Below are 22,025 nucleotides of genomic sequence, written 5' to 3' on the forward strand. Positions count from 1 at the left end.
CTGCTCTAAACCTTTACAACAAAGCTGAAGGCACACAATAGTACAGGACGTCTTTGGATGTAGTATAATACAACTTGGAAACCCAAACCTGTTTCAGCATTGTGCATAAAGCGAGCTCCATGAAGATCTTGAGTGCCCTGCTATAGATCTCTGATCACATCCCTACTGAACACTTTTGTGATCAATTGGAACACTGACTGTACCCCAGGCCTCCTCATCTCACCTACATCATTACCTGACTTCACTAACACCCTTGTGGCCGATGAATACAAATGTCCACAACACACCCAAAATCTAATGGAACATCTTCCAAGAAGAGTGGAGGGAAATATAAGAGCAAATTGGGGAATGTGATGCTCAAAAAGCACATACCTACTTATGACCAGGTGTCCGCATACTTTTGCCAATATAGTTTAGGATTATTTTAGTGACTTCATTCTTTGAATCTTGTTCATTAAAATGAATCTTTTTTGAGTCCTTTAGTTAATTTTGTTACTTTGATAAGAAATAATGCTAAATTTTTAATAAACAGATTCCTCAAAACTTTCAATATAGTTCCAATAATGAATTATGACAATGCAGCTAAGCCAAAATTCGGACAACAAAAAACGATCTATTATCATTGTGTAGCTTCTGTATAGCAATAATACTCAAAGATATCAAATGTAATATATATATATTATTAACATATAATAAATATTATTACGATTATTAAAGACTCGTTTGCGATGAACGAGTTCATGAACGACCCATCACTATTAAACACTACTACTTCCCAGCAGCGTTTCCTCTCAACAAGTACTAAATATCCATTAATAATAATATCAATAATAATAATCTTTGATGGTGCAGCCCCTTTTACTACATACAATTCAGTTCAATGAGAGTCAAAATGAAAATGAAGAGATAAGACCTAAGCAGAGACATGAGTGCCATGCTGAAACGTGCAGCAGTAGCAGTCAGGTGTATTGCATTACATCCTTGAAGGTAGTTCTTGCAGAAGTGAACTGATATGGGTTCCTGGCATCTAGGTTTTGTTCCTTTCTTGTAATCAGTGTGCAGTGGGTCATCAAGCAGGGTGAGTCAGGAGATACAGGCTGTACAACTTGTACCTGCTTGTATAGATTTAAGTCTTAGGTTCTCATCCTTAAGCCAAAGTTCCTCATTTGATGAGTGCCTTCTGCTAGTGTTCTGAGCTTGTCAATACCACAATATAATTCAAGGTTTTTAAGCTTATGTTTGCAGCAGGCATGCTTGTATCGAATGTGTTTAAATGCTACTGGGTCAAATTACAACACACTTTTGTCAGTGGTGACTGTTACAGAGCTCACACAACTGTCTAACACTGTGAAATGCTAAATGCACTATATGGCCAAAGGTATGTGGACAGCTGACCACCACACTCATGCTTTTTGAACAACCTGTTCCAGATGTCGTCCTCCTTTTGCTTGCATAATAATCTACTGCTCTGGGAAGGTTTTTCAGTAGATTTTGGAGAGTAACTGTAGCGAATTTCTCATTCATCCACAAGAGCATTAGTAAGGCCAGACATGGAGGTATTGATGTAGTGCAAAATGGCCTGGAGCACTGTTTCATCCACAAATTGTCCCTGCCCCCTGAGTGTGTAGGACGCATTTACTTTCTCCTAGTCAGTCAGAGGTGAATTATATAACAGTGTGCAGTTAACCCTTTTCCAAGTGCATTCAGCCACCCTGTGAGTTAGCATGAGTCCAGTGCAGATCACCAAGCACACAAACATGCACACACTAATACACATTTGGAATTCTGGATTTGTTTATTAAAAGTAACAACAATAGCAAACAATATGAATAGGACTTTTTTAATAACCGAGATGATGCATAGCATTTGGGATTTCATCTTCCTTAACTTTTTTTTATTGATTTTAAACTGTATTTTTTTCCCAAAATGCAAGTGTGTGTGTATGGTGTGTACTTGTGCATTCACATGCAATTTTGTATCGTCTGCAGGCGTTCATCAGTCTGATATGAAAACCAATCAGATGGAAACCCAAAAGTGTAGCCTAGAGCCAGGGCACATTGCAGCTACTAAAGCCACAGAAACACATCAAGACAAGCAGATCTTCTTACAGGTATATAGACAAGATAGAAGTTCATTGTTTTTTGTTAAAAATGTATTTTATTAGTAATGTAAGGCTAGTCCCTTGTACATCATCAAACCTTGCAAACAATGATGTATATACTTAATGAATGCTTTAAATATTTGATTTTTTTCCTGCTTATGTAAATGTCAATTGTGTCTTGGATATGCTAATTACTCAACATAAATCTTAACATTACATTTACATACATTTACTTGTTAGTACATTTAGACATACTAACAAGCCACAAATTGTATTGCTACAAAATTAATCTCTGGGACTTGACTTGAATCTTCTTTTTGCTGTTGAGAACAGTAACAGCTGAATCAATTGATCTTTCTGACCTCTATAAACTGCTTCGCAACACCTCAGTAATTAGCTGACATCATCAGGGTGTGTGTGTGTATGTGTGCCCTGCATGTGTATGTGGAGTTTTATTAAAATGAGGAGATCTGGAGTTATTCACACCTGCTGCCCAGGGAGTAGTGATACATCCAAGTTATTGACCTTTGCATTTCATTTAGAGTTGACCACACTGCAGTCCTCTGCACTGCAGTACGTTATGGGTGTGAATATTTTGTGCTGACTAGATGGATGTGTATTCATTACCTGCTTTAATATATGTATAAATCAATCATTTAAACCCTACCCTGTGTTTGTAACATGTGACACATTTGACATATTTGAACACACTTTCATCTTAACTTTAGATAGAGATGTTAGTTTATTATACATCCATATGTATCCATAGAAAAGACATACAGTGTGCAAGCAGAGGCATGCCTGCTACTTTTCTATTCTACTTGAATATTCATGTATAGGGCATTACCTCAAGGTGAAACCGAACCTGATAAATAATAGCTGCGTGCTTAGATTTTGTGCAGAACCAAAATGCTTTAATACCTGGACCAAGATTGAAATGACTGTTTATGGTCAGTGACTGAAATGGAAGAAAATTATTCAGTTTAATGTCTTAGTGTTCACGTTGCTTTCATGTTTTCCTAAATACGATTTCCAATGAGACAGAGATCATACCTTGGTCATGTTAAATGGTATAACATCAATAAAATGTTTCATATAGAACCAAAATTTAAATACCAATACAAACACCCCTTGTTCAGACAAGCAAATAATTTAAAATCTGAAATGATTGTAAATTGCTGGTCAGCAAAATTGATCTATAGTTTGGGGTTTTGTGCGTTTGCATACAGATGGTCCCTGATCCTGTAGGGTCAATTGTGTATAGCTTTTTAGCAGATAAAGAGAAAATTATGAGTAAATATGCTTCTAATATGCAGTATACATTTTACAGTAAAATCTTGCTGATGAATTTTTGTTCTTTTACTATTTAAAAAAATTCAATGTTTAATTTGACATACAATTCTTTACAGTATATTTTTGTACAATTCAGTACATTAACACATTATTTAAGCCTTTTTTTTTTTTTACTCAGTCATTTCTTGCCATTCATTTGTAGGTAGGTCAGAGGAGCTCTGGAGTAGAGCGTATGCATAATGTGACCCTTCCATCCAAGCAGTCTGCAAAGTGGAAGCCTCCTCAGTCATTCCAAGGGACTCCTCAGATCACATTGTTGCAGAAGCCATGCTCTAAACCAACCTCCAGCATAAGTAGAGACAGCAAAGTTCAAATTGTTTACAAGGCACTGCAGAGCAAAGCTAGAAGGCGATCCATATACCCGCAGAAAAGTACTCAAAATCAGGAAGAAATGCCAGGACACACAACAATCCCTTCGATAGAAGGTAACCAACAGTCCAATGTGGAAATCCTCTCCCCCGTCCCTAAAGCTGTCCAACAGAGGCACTCTGCTTCAGAGGGGAACGAGCAGACACATCTGGAGAGGGACTGGAACAGGGATGGGGACAAGACCCCATATCCCACTAAACACGCTCTAGCACTAATCTCTGACCCCCAAGTTTGTGATGCCAGCCGTTTCTCACAGGAAGAGAGGATGTGTGTGTTGGAGGAGACTGCAAGAGCAAGGGCACTGGTGGTTACGATGGTTTATCAGGATGGAACCACACAGCTGGACCCTGAGCAGGTGGGCTGAAAAATAGACCGACTGTTATACCAGTTTTGCACTACCTGAAGAGGCCTGTCTGATGCTATTTACTGCACACAGCCTTTTAACTCTTTGAAAAATGTTTCCCCTTTTTTTGTATTTTAAGCTTCCATTTTGTTTCCATTTCTCGAACGAGTCTCAGTGATACCATTGGTTATTCTATTATATTAGATCTCACATGCTAAGACATTAAACCTGCTTCTCAAATTGTATTGGCCATATATGATGCTCTGTAGATTTCATAATGGTTTTATTGTATATGGTACATACTGATTATATATTGGGAATAAGACCATTTCTTGGATTTGGCCATGCAAGTATGTGTTGAAGAAGCTTTTTTTTATTGGTTTTGATTTATGTGAGGCAAATGCACACTGCATTTATTTCCTTTAGAATAAATGTTGCTTATTGATCAGATTTACTGTGTTGCGTTTTGACCTGTGTTAAACAGAAATGTCCCCCTGCTGTATGTGGAGTTTTGGTTTTGCTGAAGAAGAGTTTAGATTCACTTGTTCTGGAGGAGACCAGAGCAGCTGAGGAGAGGTTGCTGTTTCTAAAACTGGACCAGAGACCTGCCTGGGCTCAGCAAAACCCACAACACAACCAGGATCTATTCACCAGGTGTGTACACACACACACACACACAGTCGTACAAGTCTGGAGTTCAGGAAATGCATTATTTTTGCTTTATTTCTGATAGATGGTTCTTGTTTATTTGTTCTAGAGAGCTGATGTTAAAGATGGTGTGTGGAACACAAATATTGGTGTGTTACAAATCTAAAGACCTCCTCCGAACAGTGCTCAGGCATTTCAGCAAGGATCTGAGCTGGAAACAAGGCAAGACATTAACATCTGTTACACACACCATGACTGTTATACAGCTGGAGGCTCTTAGCACAGGTGTAGACTGAAGATTGAACAAATACCATTCTGCTTCATTTATTTTCCATCAGTTGCTGAATATTAACAGTCGATCTTGTGCATTTATCACTCGTCCACCCACTGTTCATGTAATCAGAAATACAAAGAGATTGAATTGTGACAAAACTCTGCAGCTATGTAGCGGTTTTCATGCTTCAATCTGTAATTGTAAGCAAATCTTTTTAAAAAACGTTAAATGTGATTGGGAGCTGTGAATAAATATTAGCAAATATGTAGAGTATATTCAAATAAAGACATGTAAATATTCACCTGTGAGCATCCTTTCCTTTCCTCTTCAGAAGAATTAGCAAACGTTCATGCAAGAATTGTTCAAATAACTGCAGTAATATTTAAGCTCATTATTGAACTCATTATTATTATTAAAACTCATTGTTTCTTTTTCCTTTTAGCAAATGTTTGCCTCAAAGATCAGTTTTACGTCGCTTCCCTTTTATCATATTTATTTTAACTCAGTCACGATAATTTGGCAGCGTTGTCCTAGCTTGCAGTGTTATGTAGATGACACTGAGATCTGTTATGTGGCTATGTGATCCATCATAAGGCTACCACCCACCTCTCTAACAGCATGTGTTCATGGGTTATGAAGAATTATGGATGAACTGTTAAATAGAAGGTGAATGTTTGCTGAAAGCTTTTCTGTAGCATCACAACATTTTTTTCACTTTGAAGATAATTTTATTTGAAAGATGCAGAAACTCCAGTTTATACTTTTATAATCCAATGCCTATGCAACTGCAGTTCTCTTGTCATTTAAATATCCAGAGTATTCTGAGTATTACCTCTTATATTTAAAGTACTTAAAATCCAATTAGTATCTCACAGATCAGCTAACAAAATCCATTCCATAATTTCTGTGTCATTGTACTGTCTTTTTACTTATATATATATATATGATGAGATGAGATGAGATGAGATGAGATGAGATAAGATGAGATGAGATATACCTTTATTCGTCCCACAGTGGGGAAATTTCTTTGTTACAGCAGCAAGAATTTTTTTTAAATAAATGCAAATATATAAAATAGATAGATAGATAGATAGATAGATAGATAGATAGATAGATAGATAGATAGATAGATAGATAGATAGATAGATAGATAGATAGATAGATAGATAGATAGATAGATAAGGAAATATCTGTATGTACACTTTACACTGTATGACTTAAAAGGACCTTATTCTGTTTGCTGATGGCTAAAAAGTCAAATACACTGATTTAAACTGCATAATCTTTTAATGGATTATATTTATGGGGTGACAATGATACCCTTATATAGTGTATTATATTTATAGTATGAACAGTCTTTACCTTTACTGTGAAGAGATACTGTGGCTGGTTATTGAAGACGTTCTGATCTGTCTGTTTTTTTCCTCAGTGACTGGTTGTCAGGTTTTGGATCCTCAGATTGCTGCCTGGTTACTAGATCCTGCTGATTCTGCTCCCTGCTTTCAGAACCTTTTCAACAAGTACTGTACTCGTCCTACCACAAATACACCTGCACAGACTGAGCCCAGACATAAGACGGTCAGAACACACACAGATAAATTTTTTACACAAAATAAACACAGGCATGCACACACACACACACACACACACACACACACACACTGTATATATACACACAGGTACATATGCATATATAAAACACTTTTCCATGTTTTGCACTACGACTACAACCCCAATTCCAAAACAGCTGGGACACTGTGTAAATTGTAAATAAAAACAGAATGCAATGATTTGCCAAACTCATAAATCCATATTCTATTCACAATAAAAAAAATTAAGTTTAAATTGAGAATATATACAATTTTATGGAAAAAATAAGGTAATTTTAAATTGAATGGCTGCAACAGATCTCAAATGGGGCCAGAGCCATGTTCACGCAGACCTTCTTCTTTGCATGATAGAGATTAAACCTGCATTTGTGGATGTCATGGCAAAATATGTTCACAGACAATAATTTCTGTAAGTGTTAATGAGCCCATGCAATGATTTTCATTACAGAAAAAAATGTGTTGAACACTTTTGAACACTTTAACCAGACTTTTGTTGCTCCATCCCAACTTTTCTGAGACGTGGTGCAACCATGGAATTCAAAATTACCAAATTTTTTTCTAAAAAAAAATTCTAATTCCACAGTTAAGACTTTTGATATGTTTTCTGTGTTCTATTGTAAATAAAATATTGGTTTATGAGATTTGTAAATCATTCTTTTACACAATATTTTACACAGTGTCACAGCTAATTTGGAATTGAGGTTGTATGAACGAGAATGACACAAACGAGTAAAACTCAATTATTGGTCAGTCTAATGATAGGTGAAAGTGATACTTTCACATGGCATTTAATTAAATCAAAAAGCACAAATATTTAAAGTGCATCGTGGGATGCATAAAGATCACTATATATATATATATATATATATATATATATATATATATATATATATATATATATATATATATATATATATATAATTATTATTATTTTTTTTTAAACCGTTGTGTGAGATTTATTTTTTGTTATTACTTTTACTTCAGTAACAACATCAGCATCAGCATCTTTTTAGCTATTGTAATTATTGTCATGTAAATTCATTATTTTCGTTTATTCCAAATTCAATTCAGGTATCCCATGTGATCTTCAGCCTGTCACGACTACACAGGGTAATGGTAGAACTTCGGAACAAGCTGGAGGTACATTCTTTTGACCCAAAATATAATACAATATAATACAAAAAAGAAAAACATTTGCACAGATAATTTGCATTGCTTGTCTCCCTCTGTAGACGCAGGGTCTGTGGCAGCTCTACTTTTGCGTTGAACAGAAGATGATTCCAGTTTTAGCAGGTACAAACAGTTTTTACATGTACAGCATTTGGCAGATGCCCTTATCCAGAGCGACTTACAATTTATCTCATCTATACAACTGCGCAGTTCAGGTTTAGGGGCCTTGCTTTTTTAGTAGTGCTGGGATTTCAACTCATGACCTTTCGATCAGAAGTCCAAAATTATAACCACTGTGCCATCACTGTGATACTCTCTATAGGAGGTGTCTGCTACTTAAAATTTGGTTTTACTATTAGATCTGGGCAAAAGGAACTTTAGAGTGCATATAAGTAGTAACGATTACAGTCTGGTGAATTTATCTTCATTAATACAGTATCATGTAAGGAAGTTATTTATAATGGGATATATGATGCACATTTAATTACTCTGAGTAGATACTAACTCCAGTCTAGTTTACCTAAGTGCTTTCTATATCTATTTCTCTTAGCTATGGAGAGCCACAGGATCCATGTGGACAGAAATGCCCTAAAGAAGACATCGGAGATGCTAGGGGTAATAGATTCTGTGTGTGTTTATGTAAGAAAGTAGGGGTTTGTCAGTGCCCTTTTTACATTGTATTGCCTTTGGGATTTTAATAAAAGAAACGCCAGACAAGTGCTGTAATATCTAGCACATAGTGTGCATGTACAGTGGAGAGAGAGAGGGTGGGGGATGGGGGGTCAATTGTGATAAAGAAAGCTCTCAAAGGAACATTCTGCCCCAGGGAGGTATGCTGTAAATTTAATATTGATGCCAGGACCTGCTACTTTTGGCACTTACCTGTTCACAGAGTACAGTGTGACCTGCCTCCCTCTTTCTGCCTCTAAAATTATCCACCTCCTTTTAACTTTATCAGACTTTCTCTCTCTCTCTCTCTCTCTCTCTCTCTCTCTCTCTCTCTCTCTCTCTTTCAGACTAAAATGAAGCAGTTGGAGCAAGAGGCTCATCAAAGTGCTGGTCAGAAGTTCCTGGTGTCCAGCAGTTCCCAGCTGCGACTGGTCAGGGTTCACAAGACAAGCTGTGGTCAAATGTTAATAGTATTTATAGAGAATGCGAGCCATGTATATGTCTCTGTTAGATACATATGTCTCTCTTGTCTCCATACTTACATTAATTCTACCTGTCGTCAGGTTCTGTTCGAGAAGCTTCGCCTGCATGAACGCTGTGAGAATAAGAAGCTCCCCAAAACCATGCTCAAACAGCAGCAGTCCACCTCAGAGGCTGTGGTATAAACACTTCCACACAAATGCAATCTACAAACTGCAGTCTAAATGAACACCCCTGAAACACCCACGCCACCCTACTATGATTTGTTTATTCGTGTGATTTTCACAATAAAATATGAAGGCCGTGCTTTAACATGGGGCAACACAAAGCAACTACATTTTTCATCCTCTCTTCAAAGGAACTGTTTTGTTATTGCTTGATTTATTTGGAAAAAAATTCTGAGGATATTCAAATGAAGCTGAATATAATGGTTTGTTTTGTTTTTGCAGATCTGTTGGTAGAGAAATTGTAGAGATGCCAAAAAGATAAAGATTTGATTGTCCTGCCTCATTATGCAGAATTTCTTTTTCCTGAATACGCCCATATTTTAAGCATAAAGCCATTTACACTGTAACAGTTTCTATAATTTATGGCTTTTGTACTTTGGTATGTTTAACTTAAAAATAACACAATGACTGATAGTGATGGCTTTAATGTTAAATTCTCTTTTCACATGAACGCTTTAGAAGGATTTATGCTCATTATTTGCACCTTCAATATGCAGTCTGATTTTAAATCTGTAATCCCAAAATATATTGTGTGTCTTCCCAAAGGCTAAACTGCATGTTTAGTTGCTGCTTGTTTTTTCGTTATTAGTTTCAGCTTTATGTTTAGGGTGTGATGGATGAAACGATTTAGTTGTCATGTCAAACTTTTCACTCACCCCTAAAAGCCCTGCTCTGTTTTATGTGACTTAAATTCTTAAGTCAAACATACCAACACTAACGAACAATAAAGTCTTGGCATTTTTCCATTTTATCTCTTTCTTTGACTCTTACAGCTCTTAAAGCTCCAGGACCTGCACCCTCTTCCCAGAATTGTTCTTGAATACAGGCAGGTGAGTGTTTGTATGGGCCTTCGGCTCAGATTGAGTGCTTTTGCCCTGTGTGTGTGTGTGTGTGTGTGTGTGTGTGTGTGTGTGTGTGTGTGTGTGTGTGTGTGTTCCTTTACAACCTCCAGTCTGTGTGTAACCTTTTCTCATACATTTGGTTTTCCTCCATAGGTTCACAAGATCAAGTCTACATTTCTGGATGGGATTCTGTCTTGTATGACAAAGGTTGTCCAACTGCTAATTTAAAAAAAGAAAAAGAAATTGAGGCCTCATATTGACCTAATTTATTGGTAGCCTTAAGAGAAAAACTCCTCTTGTGCTCTCTAAGTGCTAAAATATCAGCAGTAACTCTAACACCTTACCAACTGCAACTGAAAAAAAAGTGTAATATTCCTTTTATTGCAATTTACTCAATTGCTTTTTTGTTGTTTTAGTTATTTATTACATCTTGCAATTATTGGATTAAGGGTTTTTCCCCCAAAATATCATAGTTGTAGTAGTAGTACTAGTAGTATATTTTATCAGCAATGGCAAATCATTGTAAAGTTGATTAAATGTACCAGAAATATAAGTTTAGCTGTAGCATATTGTAGTGTATTATCTGCGTATTCATCTATTGTGCTCATAATCAATAAGTTGTGAATTAACATGTATTTAAATATATATGTAGTTATTAAGCAAATGCACCTCTCCAGAGAGGTTTATAAACCTTTCAGACAGCTTAAAGCATAGCATAGTGTACACATAGTGAAACTGTAGGAATGTGTACTCTAAAGGAGACTAATGCAGGTTAGTGTTTTGGAGTGGGCTTGGTGCTGACTCACAAAATTAACATTAATGCATTAACAATACATAAGGCACTAAAGATGAATTCAGATCTAAGTGTGTACATTATAATAAAAAATTCAAACTGAATCCATAAAGTAAAATTGGTCCCATTGTGAAAGACATGGTGCTGTTTGGCATGTTTCATTGCTGCATTATTAATTATTAAAATTTACATTTACACATATGCATATATGTATTTTAAAATCCAATCTCATTGTTTACAGATACTGATTTTTATTATTTAATTTTCTACATACACGAGCAACACCAGATAGCACAGTGTGACAACTGTAAGATTATTAGAAATACAAAAATCAGTGTGCCTTAATTGGTCAAATGAATCTTGACTGACGCTAATGCTGTTTTAATTCTACTATTCATTTTTATAATATTTAATTGACTTTTGTTTTCTTTCTTTCTCTCTTTTTGCACCCAGACGTTCATCTCCTCCACATGGAATCAGACAAGTACTGTCAGTGGTCGACTGTCTGCCAAACATCCAGTGAGTGTTCTCCATTCCTTGTTTATCTAATTTATTTTCCTTCATCATTCTTAATACTCTTTCCTGCTTACCCTTTCTTTCTTTTTTTTCTTTCTATGACCATTGAATTTCCTCCTTTGGTTCATGCACAGTACAGTATGGTCTATATATACTAGAGGTGACCGAGTCATTGGTTTTGCTGATAAATCAGCACCGATAGTTGATTGATGGAACTTTCTTCTATCAGCAAAAATCAATACCAATAGTTTTTCCGGGTTTTGGCGGAGAATGTCCACTGTCATTACGAGAGCAGCCTCTAGAGGCAAACCACTGACGCCTCATGCTGTTTGTTTTACACACACGCATGCCTAACTTGTTTTTTTTTTTCTTTAATGCGTGCACTTTTATAACCTCTCCAATCACTCAGCTTTTATGAACACCCTCATTTTTTGACTGCAGTTCCTGATTTATGGACACAATTTGTGCTCCAAAACCTCTTGTGATTGTGGTCTATTGTAGTTTTGTCATTCTTTGCTTTTTATTTTTGTAACAGTGAAGCAAAAGTGATTAAAAGCCCCAGTATTGTTCTTCTACTTGCTATACACGACTTTAAACAATGAAGGTGTGAAAGACTGTAGAAAATTACAAAACTCATATGGAATTTTACATTTACAACTTACTTTGTAGTATAATTTACTACAAATTATTTTCTCTGAAGAGAGAGTGTTGAAAATCTTCTATAAATGTGTGTGCAGGGTTTGCAGAGTGCAGTGCACTTCTGCTCTGATGAGATTGTCAGAATCTAATGTGGGTCTTGTAGAATGTTCACCTCTCCTTCATGTGCATGTGTGTGTTCGAAGTGAGTGGATCGATAGCTCATCTCTCATGTCGTACAATCGAATTTTGGCAAGCTGGGACTGACTTCTCTCTCTCTCTCTCTCTCTCTCTCTCTCTCTCTCTCTCACACACTCACTCACTCACTCACTTACACACACACACAGAGATATCCACAAAAAGCTCTCCTTTTTAATCTGGCAAATGAATCCATTATTTGCTTTCCACTCTTCCATGCTTTCTATGCAGTGTGATGTTCATGTCTCTCATGTCAAAGTCTGTTTTGCTTTTGCCAGCTACAATGCATTTTAGTCTTCATTCTCATGCTGGAGTTTAATCAGTGTCACTTTACAAGCTATCATTTCTCTATTGAGTTACATTCTAGCCTGAAAGACCTGGTTTTGTCATAACTGAAAAAATCGATTAGTAGTCATCTATTGAAACAGCAAGGTTTGAGCAAAGTCAAAATTTATAATTGATTACCTACCTTTCACTTTAATATTTTCTTTTACTTATACCATAGTGTGATATCTTTGTTTAATGGAGATTTTAAACTATACAAAATGGAGTCTAAAATCCTGTTATACCAAACTTATAACAAAATGGGAGAAATGTGGACATTAGGGGACATTTTTGCTTTCTATGCATCTGCTTTTCTCCAACACAAACACAAATGGGAAAGTTCAGCTTATATTGTAGTAGTATTGCATCTCCTCCTCTGCCTCCTGCAGTTTTCTTGTACTTCCTCCTGCACTTTCTGCTGACGTCTTGGTCACTGCTTCAAACAGAGAAACACACACAGGAAACTTTCATACACACAAATAGAACGGGCTGCTTTCATATAGGTTTATTTTAAGCACTGTGTGTGAAAATGCAGCAGCACATCCTTCAGACTTGGAATGAAAACTTCTAAGGGACTGGTGTCTTTTACCAACCACAGTCAGTTAAGAAAAAAGAAAACCTTCCCATAGTCACACATGTGCATAGGTCCCTCACACACAGATAAAATATACCCACAAACTTCACATACAAACCAAATGAGTTGTTTAGATGCATTTAGAAACTTACCAGATTGTAATTACATTTTTTTTTTTTTTACTGTGTAAAAAGATTAATTTTATTAAATTAAATTGTGTGCTTTATCCTATAAATGACCAAAATCAATGAATAATGCAGGAATAATTAAATATGCTGTACAAATAAGGCATTTTTCAAAGTATTTATAGGTTTCTTAAATAGCTTTAATTAAAACTAAGTGACCGAAAACATAATGTCTCATAAAATATAATTAAAAAAATTATATTATTTGTGCAAGTGGCTGAAGCTTTGTGACTTTTTTCGAGAGTGAGAGAGCGATAAGATTAAGCAGGTTGAGCCCTGTAACATTACAGAGAACAGAAACGAACCTGTGTCTCGGATGTTCTATAATAATACAATTACAAATTAACTGTCAAAATGCATGTTGTTATTAATTAATGAATGAAATATTGTAATCACATTTATGTAAGGGGAATAACACATTCCAGACCATGCAGTTGCACAAAAGTAATGCAAATATGAGGTGACACTGGTGCACTATGCAGGCGGGTCATGTCGCATCAGGAATTCAGAAATGGGGTGTAATAATGATAATAATTAGGTTTAAGTGGAGCTGGTGGTTGTCTTTGTCAGTCTAATTTAATAATGTGGCTTGGAGCAGAGCTCTATGTGGTGTTTATCGGTGCTAGTTATTGTGTAGTGTGAGTCATTCTACAAACCTGCTAGGAACTGCCACACTTTCAGGATCAGGCTGCACTGTCTACAGCTGCTCCTCTTAAAGCCTGAATTATAGCTCTTAAGCTTTTTTTTAAGTTTATATTTTAACACAGTGCAGTAGATTAGCATTTTCACACTTCATTTTAGCTCCCCCATGTTTACAGTGTATAGGAAAGTTGTGTGTTTATTTGGATGTGTTTGCGTTCTTGTGACTCTGTTCAGATTAAGAGGTCACACAAGAAGCATCTGTAAGCTATCTCTCAGCATTACACACCCCCATTCTTATCCTCATATATCCTCACACACTCACAGGTTCAAAAATCCTTCATTTTACACACACACACACACACACACACACACACACACACACACACACACACACACACACACACACACACACACACACACACACGCCGACCCCAGAATTCTCGTGAAAGCCATTTACTCTGCTTTTCTGTAGCTGTAGTCAGCACAGTCGTTTTCCTGCTGTCAGCTTCTGGCTCGATGTACAATGCATTAGGTAGACGTCTCTGAAACGCTGTCTGTATCATCAGCACTCACGTTAATAGTGAAGCTCGGTGCAGTCGGCTACACACAGCGAGGTCTGTCTGTGATATAAATGATGGGTGGGGGGTGGAGATGTCCACATATCAATATAGAAAGAATGAGTGTAAACAACCTTTTCCCTGTAACATTCTACTAATTGTTTCATTTTTAGTTGTTTCTCTAACAGTAGCAGACTTTGTATTGCTGCTTCCCTGAACACAAATTTTCAGCTACTCGAAGAAAAGCAATTTCTTAATTATGTCTATAAATAAATCTTTTAACTGTAGGTGCTGCCGGTCCTGTTCAGTGCGTTAAATCCTGTCATTGGTTCCAGCAGGTTTTAGTGTGAAGTTAAATAAGTTCTCGGTCTGTCCTTAATTCAAGCTGTGTGTGTCCACTGATGTTTTTTTTCTTTGTTCATTGACATTCATTTGTAATATAAATTTTAAGGTATTTTACTAATCTGTGAATTCTCTTTAAATGATCCTAATTGTGCTGTTTGGAAAAATATATATTTAGAACTATTCAAATAACTTTATAAGGTGGAATCAATCATTTTAGGTCAGATCTTTGTTCTTTAGTCTGAGGAGCCACAAGGTTTGGTCTGCATTGAAGTTGTAATTGTGGAGAACACCGTGTTGGAGTGCTCACAATTGGAACACAATTTATAGTCCTGTTTTAACTGATGCCGCCTCTGCCAAGTTCATGTCAGTAATGTTGCAGAGCATTTAGTCAAACTCACAGTCAGTGAGTGGCAGAGCAAAGCTGTTAGAGTATTAATAAATCACAGTGCCAGGTGCAGCAGTGCCTTTAAAGCATAAAACAATAGCAAGAAAGCAGGACAGCACTCTTTATATCAGGCCTCTATTCAAAGTCAATGAGGTGCTTTAGTACTTAATGCAGGTCTTTTACTCAGGACGTGTGCGTCGTTCGAGCATGCGACAGTCCATCATGTTTTATTCACTGTATTGGATTTGATTAGTTGCAAAGCAACAGCCACCAGTGTTTAATTGGGTTTTATGGTGCGGTGCTGTGCTTTGTGTTGTGTTAAGCAGTGCAAACAGTGGATGAGTAATAATTGCAGGAGGAGACAGAAATAGCAACAGCATGCTAATTCAATAAACTGGGAAGGGCAATATGTTGTTTGTGTACACTGCTGATACAAAAGAATTGATGCATGCTTTTACCAAAAACAAAACCCTTTTGCAGCCACCTTTTGCAGCTTTGCCCACTTTTAGCATTCACACAGTCAGCCTCATGAGGTTTCAAACCTGAAATGGTTTTCCATAAAGCTTGAGGAATTCCCAGAGGTGTTGAGTGCTTGTTGGCTGCTTTTCATTCGATCTCATGTCCAAGTCGTCTGATGCAGTCCAATGGTTTAGGCGACTTCACATGGGGATATATTTGAAGTTCTTAAGATTTTTTGGCTTGACTGATCTTCATATCTAAAATTAATGATGGACTTTTTTTCTCTTTTTTTCCACATTATGGATTTGTACAGTAGCTGTAGTAGCACTCATAGGGCTGTTAACTCTATACTTAGTTTTCCTCTGCACAAGACTGATAGTCTTCTTACAAATTAACTTTAGACAATGCCCATCTGTGAACTGCAACCCAGTCCAGGTGACCAGGTGTGTGTGTGTGTGTGTGTGTGTGTGTGTGTGTGTGTGTGTGTGTGTGTGTGATAGCAGACATTTGTTTCAGGTAGAACATGTTGGAAGAAAATCAGCAGCAACAAAGATTATTCAGCTCTCTTTTCTTTTTTTGTTTTCCACACTAACACCTGAATCCCAAATTATGGTAAACTGGATTTAGTCTTGTGTAATGTGTTGTGTGTACATAATCTGTAATGAAAGTAATGATAATTAATTCATAATCCAGTTTGCCCTGCAGTGTAGATTAGTAATGGGATCTCGGTTCAGATCACTTGACCATCTTTGTTCTCAGAAGACAAAATATGTACAATGGTTTATGGTGAATTGTTTGATTTGATTTGTGGTGTGTGTGTGTGTGTGTGTGTGTGTGTGTGTGTGTGTGTGTGTGTGTGTGTGTGTGTGTGTTGAATTCTGCCGCCTCTTTAATTCACCCACAGAAAAAGCACATGCAGCGTATTCACTGTTGTCATGCCAACCGGCTATTACTATGGGATGTCAGTGGAGCTCGCCCATCGCCAGGAGGATTGAGAGGGTGCAGTTGCCATAGCGACCGCTTAGCTAGTGAGAGAGTGCAGTGAGTGGGTAATTAGGTTTGAAATGTGTCGAGAAAAGGAAGGTGTTATTTTGATCAAAGATAGCAGCAGGGAAGGAAAATACACTCCTTTGTCTCAGAGACGGGGGTTGGGGGGAGGGGTGCAGGGGGCAGGTCTGTGACATGGCACCACTTTGTTTTCACTGTCACTTTATGTGCTTAAGGCCGCATTTGCATTTGGATGATTGATCTCCGTACGAGGCTCTGGGAGACTTCGAAGCACTGAAATAGATGACTTTTACAGATCATAATTTCCTTTCCAATCAGATCTCTGCCTCTCTTCAAAGGCTTTGTGTGTCCACTGTTTTGAAGTAGCATTGGTGCAGGTTTAAACTGAGCAGTTAGCTTTACTGCTATGATTCAATTACTCAGTTTATTAAAGCCGGTTGTCACAGTGTATGAGAATTCTGTAATGGACTGTCTGATAATGTTCTCCATGTCAGACTATATGATAAACATCCTCTAATTTTAGACTCATGATAAAAGCTAATTACTATATTCTGCTTACATCATTATTTAGTCTGAACGCAGCTGTTTAGAGAATTTGCTCATAGAATAGAAACATTATTTAAAGTGGGCTTTGAGATAATATGGATATTTTTTCTGTTTCGTCGTTTGCCTGTAAAATCGTTATAATCCTGTGAGTTTTGTTAAATAAGTCATAGCACTTTGACTTCTTCTAAGTTTGAATGCACTGAAATCCACCAATAGTCTCGCCATGACCAGAAGTGAGCATGATACCTGTTTTATAACCATCATTCTGAACTCATGACCAAATAATTGTTTTACCCATGCTAGGCCCAGGTTTAGTTCATATGCACTGCTGGTCTACTCCAGTTTATCCCCTAATTTACCATAAGCTTGACTCAGGACACCTGACTGTGTACCCTGTATATTCCACTTTCTATGGGAAACTCACTCAATGAATAACTTATCATTTTCCAGCCTAATCTTAGAGTGCATTTGTATTATGTATTAAGAATTTCAGCACCTTTCCCTGTACAGAGAAAAGAACAGGAAACTAGTTTCCTCGTTTAAAATTGAACACTTGTAATAGAAGTTGAAAGGCAGATGTTGAACTCAAGTGTATATGAAAATATATATAATGTTGTAAAATGTTACATTTTGCCTTTTGTCTGTGGTAATTGTAAGCGCTATAACGAGAGCGAGAGGATTACTTTTCTCAGGGTAATATTTGCGGTTTGGAGTGTAGGCAGTGTAGCTCAAAGTAAACACAGAAGCGCCTCAGGTTCTCCCTGAAAGAAACTAAAATAACCAATCAATAACTGGAGTTACGTTTTTCTGTATTGCACTAGAGGCAGCAAGATGGGAATTTTCCTCATGTTGAAATTATTAGCACACATACATGGACATCCTGGAGTAGTTCTCAATTACAATTACTTCTTACATCTCCTACTTCTATTACAGTACAAAAAATACAGCCACTCATTAAAGTGGACAGAAAACCCCCTCATCAGCTTTATTACCAATGTATTGGTGTGTGAGGGAAGTGTGTGTGAGTGGGGTGGAGAGGGGGGATCTGGACCTATTCCAGGAGGCTGTGTGTATGAACGTTTTATATCTTGCAGAGACCCACACATCCAGCAGGTGGCAGCATGAGCAGTGACTGGCATAAACTCCTTGCACATAATGGACTGCTTGTGTGGAGAGCCTCATCCTCTCACTCTGATAGTAGTGAGTGTACCTCTAGTCAACTTGAGTGTGTGCTAATACGCTCTTCAGAAGGTCTAAGCTGGAAGGGTGAGATTTCACTACAGCACAATTCTTCCAGTATCGCAATTCCTTTTACAAACTTCCTTGTACAGACCTGCATTTACAACTTCTTCACACTTTTTTTTTTGCCAAATCCTGGATCAGAATCCAGCAAGGCATGCTGTTATTGAAAAAAAAATCAACAACCTGAGTGAAGTGTTAAATTCCTTTTGTAGCACAGCAGCATTCCATCGGTTACTTTGGTGAGAAACTGTTATCGGGAGCACGTAATAGAGGCTGTTGTTTGCTCTTTTTTCCCCCTTGAAGTTAATAAGATCGAGTTTGCTGTTTATCACAAAAACCACAAAGTGTGAACTCATCAGTCCTGATAACTTTCAACTGAAAGAAGCCACTTTTACTTTTTCCACAAGTGCTGTACTTAATGAAGCTGATGTTTAATAAACATCCCCTTGCAGAATGCTTCACCTGAAAAAGCTTTATACAGTTCTTTTGGCATATAGCGATACAATGTGTGTTTCATAATAACCTTAGGTTAAGTCAAGAACCAGAGAACCAAACGTGTTCGAGTAATAGAAACCTGTGATTTAATTTACACCATTGTCTGATCAGTGTGGAATAATTTAGCATGGACCACACTACAGTTTGATTAACTATTAACAATTGGCTTCTCCCATTAGGGGTCGCCACAGCGGATCATCTGTCTCCAACATCAAGCCCCCCCCCTAATTTCTATCACAATCACTCCTGCTATCACTCTTCTCCACCCACTCCACCCTGCATGCACTCTTTTCTTCACTTCTCTAACACACTCTCCATTACTTTGCACTGTTGACCCCAGGTACCTGAACTCCTCCACCTTCTCCACCTCTTCTCCCTGCAACCACACCACTCCACTGCCCTCCCTCTCATTCACACACATGTACTCTGTCTTACTCCTACTGACTTTCATTCCCCTTCTCTCCAGCGTGTACCTCCACCTCTCCAGGCTCTTCTCAACCTGCTCACTACTCTCACCACAACCAGGAGAAATTAATGCTTCTAAATATGTCAGGGAGCTGCTGAATAAACCTCCTTAGTATTTTTCCTGGAGAGTGACGGCCTCATTATTCACCGCTAATGAGAGAGAGCTTCCACTCAGTGGAACACAAAAATAGAACACATATGGTGTTTATTTTTATTATATTAGATTCGGAAATTGATCCATGCTTTTGAAAATACGTGGAAATAAACAAGAAATTGCATGCATTTACACTGCTTCTTGTAAACAAAGTTTCTAGAAGTTAGTAGAACATTTTGTTTGCCTTTAAAGTGTAAATATTAAGCAAATGCACACAGTGTTTGAACAGTGAAGCTGTGTTCACTATGTAAACCATAAAATATATAAACTTCAAAATCATACAAAATGAAAACACTTTTATATGAAATTTCATCCGTATGGATACACTTGGATGTGCATGTGCATGTGAATGTCTGTGTGTGTGTGTGTGTGTGTGTGTGTGTGTGTGTGTGTGTGTGTGTGTGTGTGCACTGATAGTGTTTCGAGTGTAGCATATGCTTAGGAGAAGAAGCCCGCAGGGTGGAGTCCATCCTTCTGTCACCTTGGCAACATTCCCTCTTTGCCTGCCTCACAATGTGCGGCACATTAGTGTGTGTGTGTGTGTGTGTGTGTGTGTGTGTGTGTGTGTGTGTGTGTGTGTGTGTGTGTGTGTGTGTGAGAGAGAGAGAGAGAGAGAGAGAGAGAGAGAGAGAGAGAGAGAGAGAGAGAGAGAGAGAGAGAGAGAGAGAGAGAGAGAGAGATGGATAGAGAGAGAAAGAGAGAGTGAGAGAGAGATAGAGAGAGAGAGAGAGAGAGAGAGAGAGAGAGAGAGAGAGAGACTGCTTAGACTCTGCAGTTAGCTCTGATGGCTCCCTGCTGTCAAAACTTTTTAATATGACACTAACAGACTTGAGTTTTTTACGGTTTAACGTTTAGATACAGCATTTTATTTTTCAAAATATAGACATTTAGTACTATTTTGTTGTTGTTGTTGTTGTTTTCTATGTTCTTTATTTCTTTTTTTTTACGTAATCAGTTTCCATAATTCTTCTCATTATGGCTGCAACTTGCCAAAAATGTAGGTTGGGTTTTGCAGCTTTCTCCCTCTGGACTTTTCTTAATCACACTACGGCAGCCTCTGTTTCTGCACTGTAAGCCCTCTGGCTGTGTGAGCTGCTGCAGTAAACACTTTTTTTTCTGCTGATGATCCTTGCATGTTAAATGATTATCATATGTACAGAAGTAAAATGACACTGTTGAGCAGAACTAAAGGAAAGACCCCTTTTTCAGTTGCCGCTTTGTCCTAGTCGTGGGGATCCAGAGCCTCTCCTGGAAATCCTGCGCTTGAGGCAAGACGTTTTACATCTGGGGTGGGATTCCGGTCCTGTACCGACACACTCTTATACACCTCAGGACAATTTCTGCCAATCTGCCTTCTGGCAGAGAGAAACCCATGTGAGCACAGAGGAGATATACACTAAAACTTCACACAGACAGTTATCCAAGTTCATGATCAAACGAGGTACACTGAAGCTGTGAGGAACACCAGCCCCTGCACCATTTTGGTAAAAGATATATGTCTTGCTTGCTTTGCTCCAAAGCTTTGTGGCTCAGTAAGCCACCTTTCTTCCTATTCTTTTTCTTACTCTCTCGCTCTCTTTCTTTCTCTCTCTCTTGTTTTAAAAAAAGTTTTTTAAAAAAGGGGTTTATTGAAAAATCACACTTTTACATGAGTATTTTATGACTTGCAGGATTGAAGGTAATCGCTGCCTCTCTGCCTCTTTTCTCTGTCTGCTGAATAATTAACAGGTTTACTTGTGGATGTACTGTGCTGTATTGAGAGCGAGAGAGAGAGAGAGAGAGAGAGAGAGAGAGAATATCCAGGCTAAAAATCCTCTTAAAGCAGCTTAGTGTCAGTGCCTGCACATGCTCTCTGATGTACACTTTATTGTCAAAAGTTTGCAGACACCTTGTCATAAGTATGGTATGAGCATTCCACGTTTAGTCACAATTTGCTCCTATAATCCTCTCCACTCTTCTGGGAAGATGTTCCACTAGATTTTGGTTTGTGCTGGTAAGGAGGCCTGAGGTGCAGTCAGCGTTCACCTTAATGCCAAAGGTGTTTAATAGGGTTGAGGTCAGAGCTCTACAGCAGGAGATCTTCCACTCCAGCACATGCAAACCATATCTTCATGGAGTTTGCTTTGTGTACAGGGGCTTTGTCATTCTGGAACAGGTTTGGGTCTCCAAGTTCAAGTTGCTTCGGCCTCCAAAGATACACTGTACAGCTGTGTGCCTTCAGCTTTGAGATAACAGTTTGGGAAAGAACCACATATGGTTGGGAAAATCAGGTGTCCCAATACTTTTGTCCATGGGCAGTGGAAATGTTTAGAGCCAAACTAATTTATCATGTCCAGTAAATTTGAGTTTAGTTCCCAGAATGAGTGCGTTGTGTCTGTCTGTCTGACCGCGAGTAAGAATGCATTTGATATCTAA

The 22,025-nt window shown here is 37.8% G+C and overlaps 1 protein-coding gene across 7 annotated transcripts in view; it reads left to right on the forward strand.

The window, feature by feature from the left end:
• Nucleotides 1-22,025, forward strand: part of poln (polymerase (DNA directed) nu) — a 46,927-nt gene that overhangs the window by 2,189 nt on the left and 22,713 nt on the right. For 6 of the 7 annotated variants that reach the window (XR_006926069.1, XM_046851095.1, XM_046851096.1 and 3 more), the window contains exons 4-16: nucleotides 1,989-2,110; nucleotides 3,597-4,178; nucleotides 4,651-4,820; nucleotides 4,924-5,036; nucleotides 6,518-6,666; nucleotides 7,770-7,838; nucleotides 7,931-7,991; nucleotides 8,419-8,483; nucleotides 8,885-8,968; nucleotides 9,101-9,196; nucleotides 10,018-10,074; nucleotides 10,240-10,293; nucleotides 11,333-11,398. Coding sequence is in view for 6 of the 7 variants with exons in the window: in XM_046851095.1 (XP_046707051.1) it covers nucleotides 1,989-2,110; nucleotides 3,597-4,178; nucleotides 4,651-4,820; nucleotides 4,924-5,036; nucleotides 6,518-6,666; nucleotides 7,770-7,838; nucleotides 7,931-7,991; nucleotides 8,419-8,483; nucleotides 8,885-8,968; nucleotides 9,101-9,196; nucleotides 10,018-10,074; nucleotides 10,240-10,293; nucleotides 11,333-11,398 (1,688 nt within the window). In the remaining variant the exon portion in view is untranslated. The remainder of the gene's footprint in view (nucleotides 1-1,988; nucleotides 2,111-3,596; nucleotides 4,179-4,650; nucleotides 4,821-4,923; nucleotides 5,037-6,517; nucleotides 6,667-7,769; nucleotides 7,839-7,930; nucleotides 7,992-8,418; nucleotides 8,484-8,884; nucleotides 8,969-9,100; nucleotides 9,197-10,017; nucleotides 10,075-10,239; nucleotides 10,294-11,332; nucleotides 11,399-22,025) is intronic. The other variant, XM_046851099.1, reaches the window with a different exon arrangement.

Source organism: Silurus meridionalis, chromosome 6, assembly GCF_014805685.1.
Source record: "Silurus meridionalis isolate SWU-2019-XX chromosome 6, ASM1480568v1, whole genome shotgun sequence".
Lineage (NCBI taxonomy): Eukaryota > Metazoa > Chordata > Actinopteri > Siluriformes > Siluridae > Silurus > Silurus meridionalis.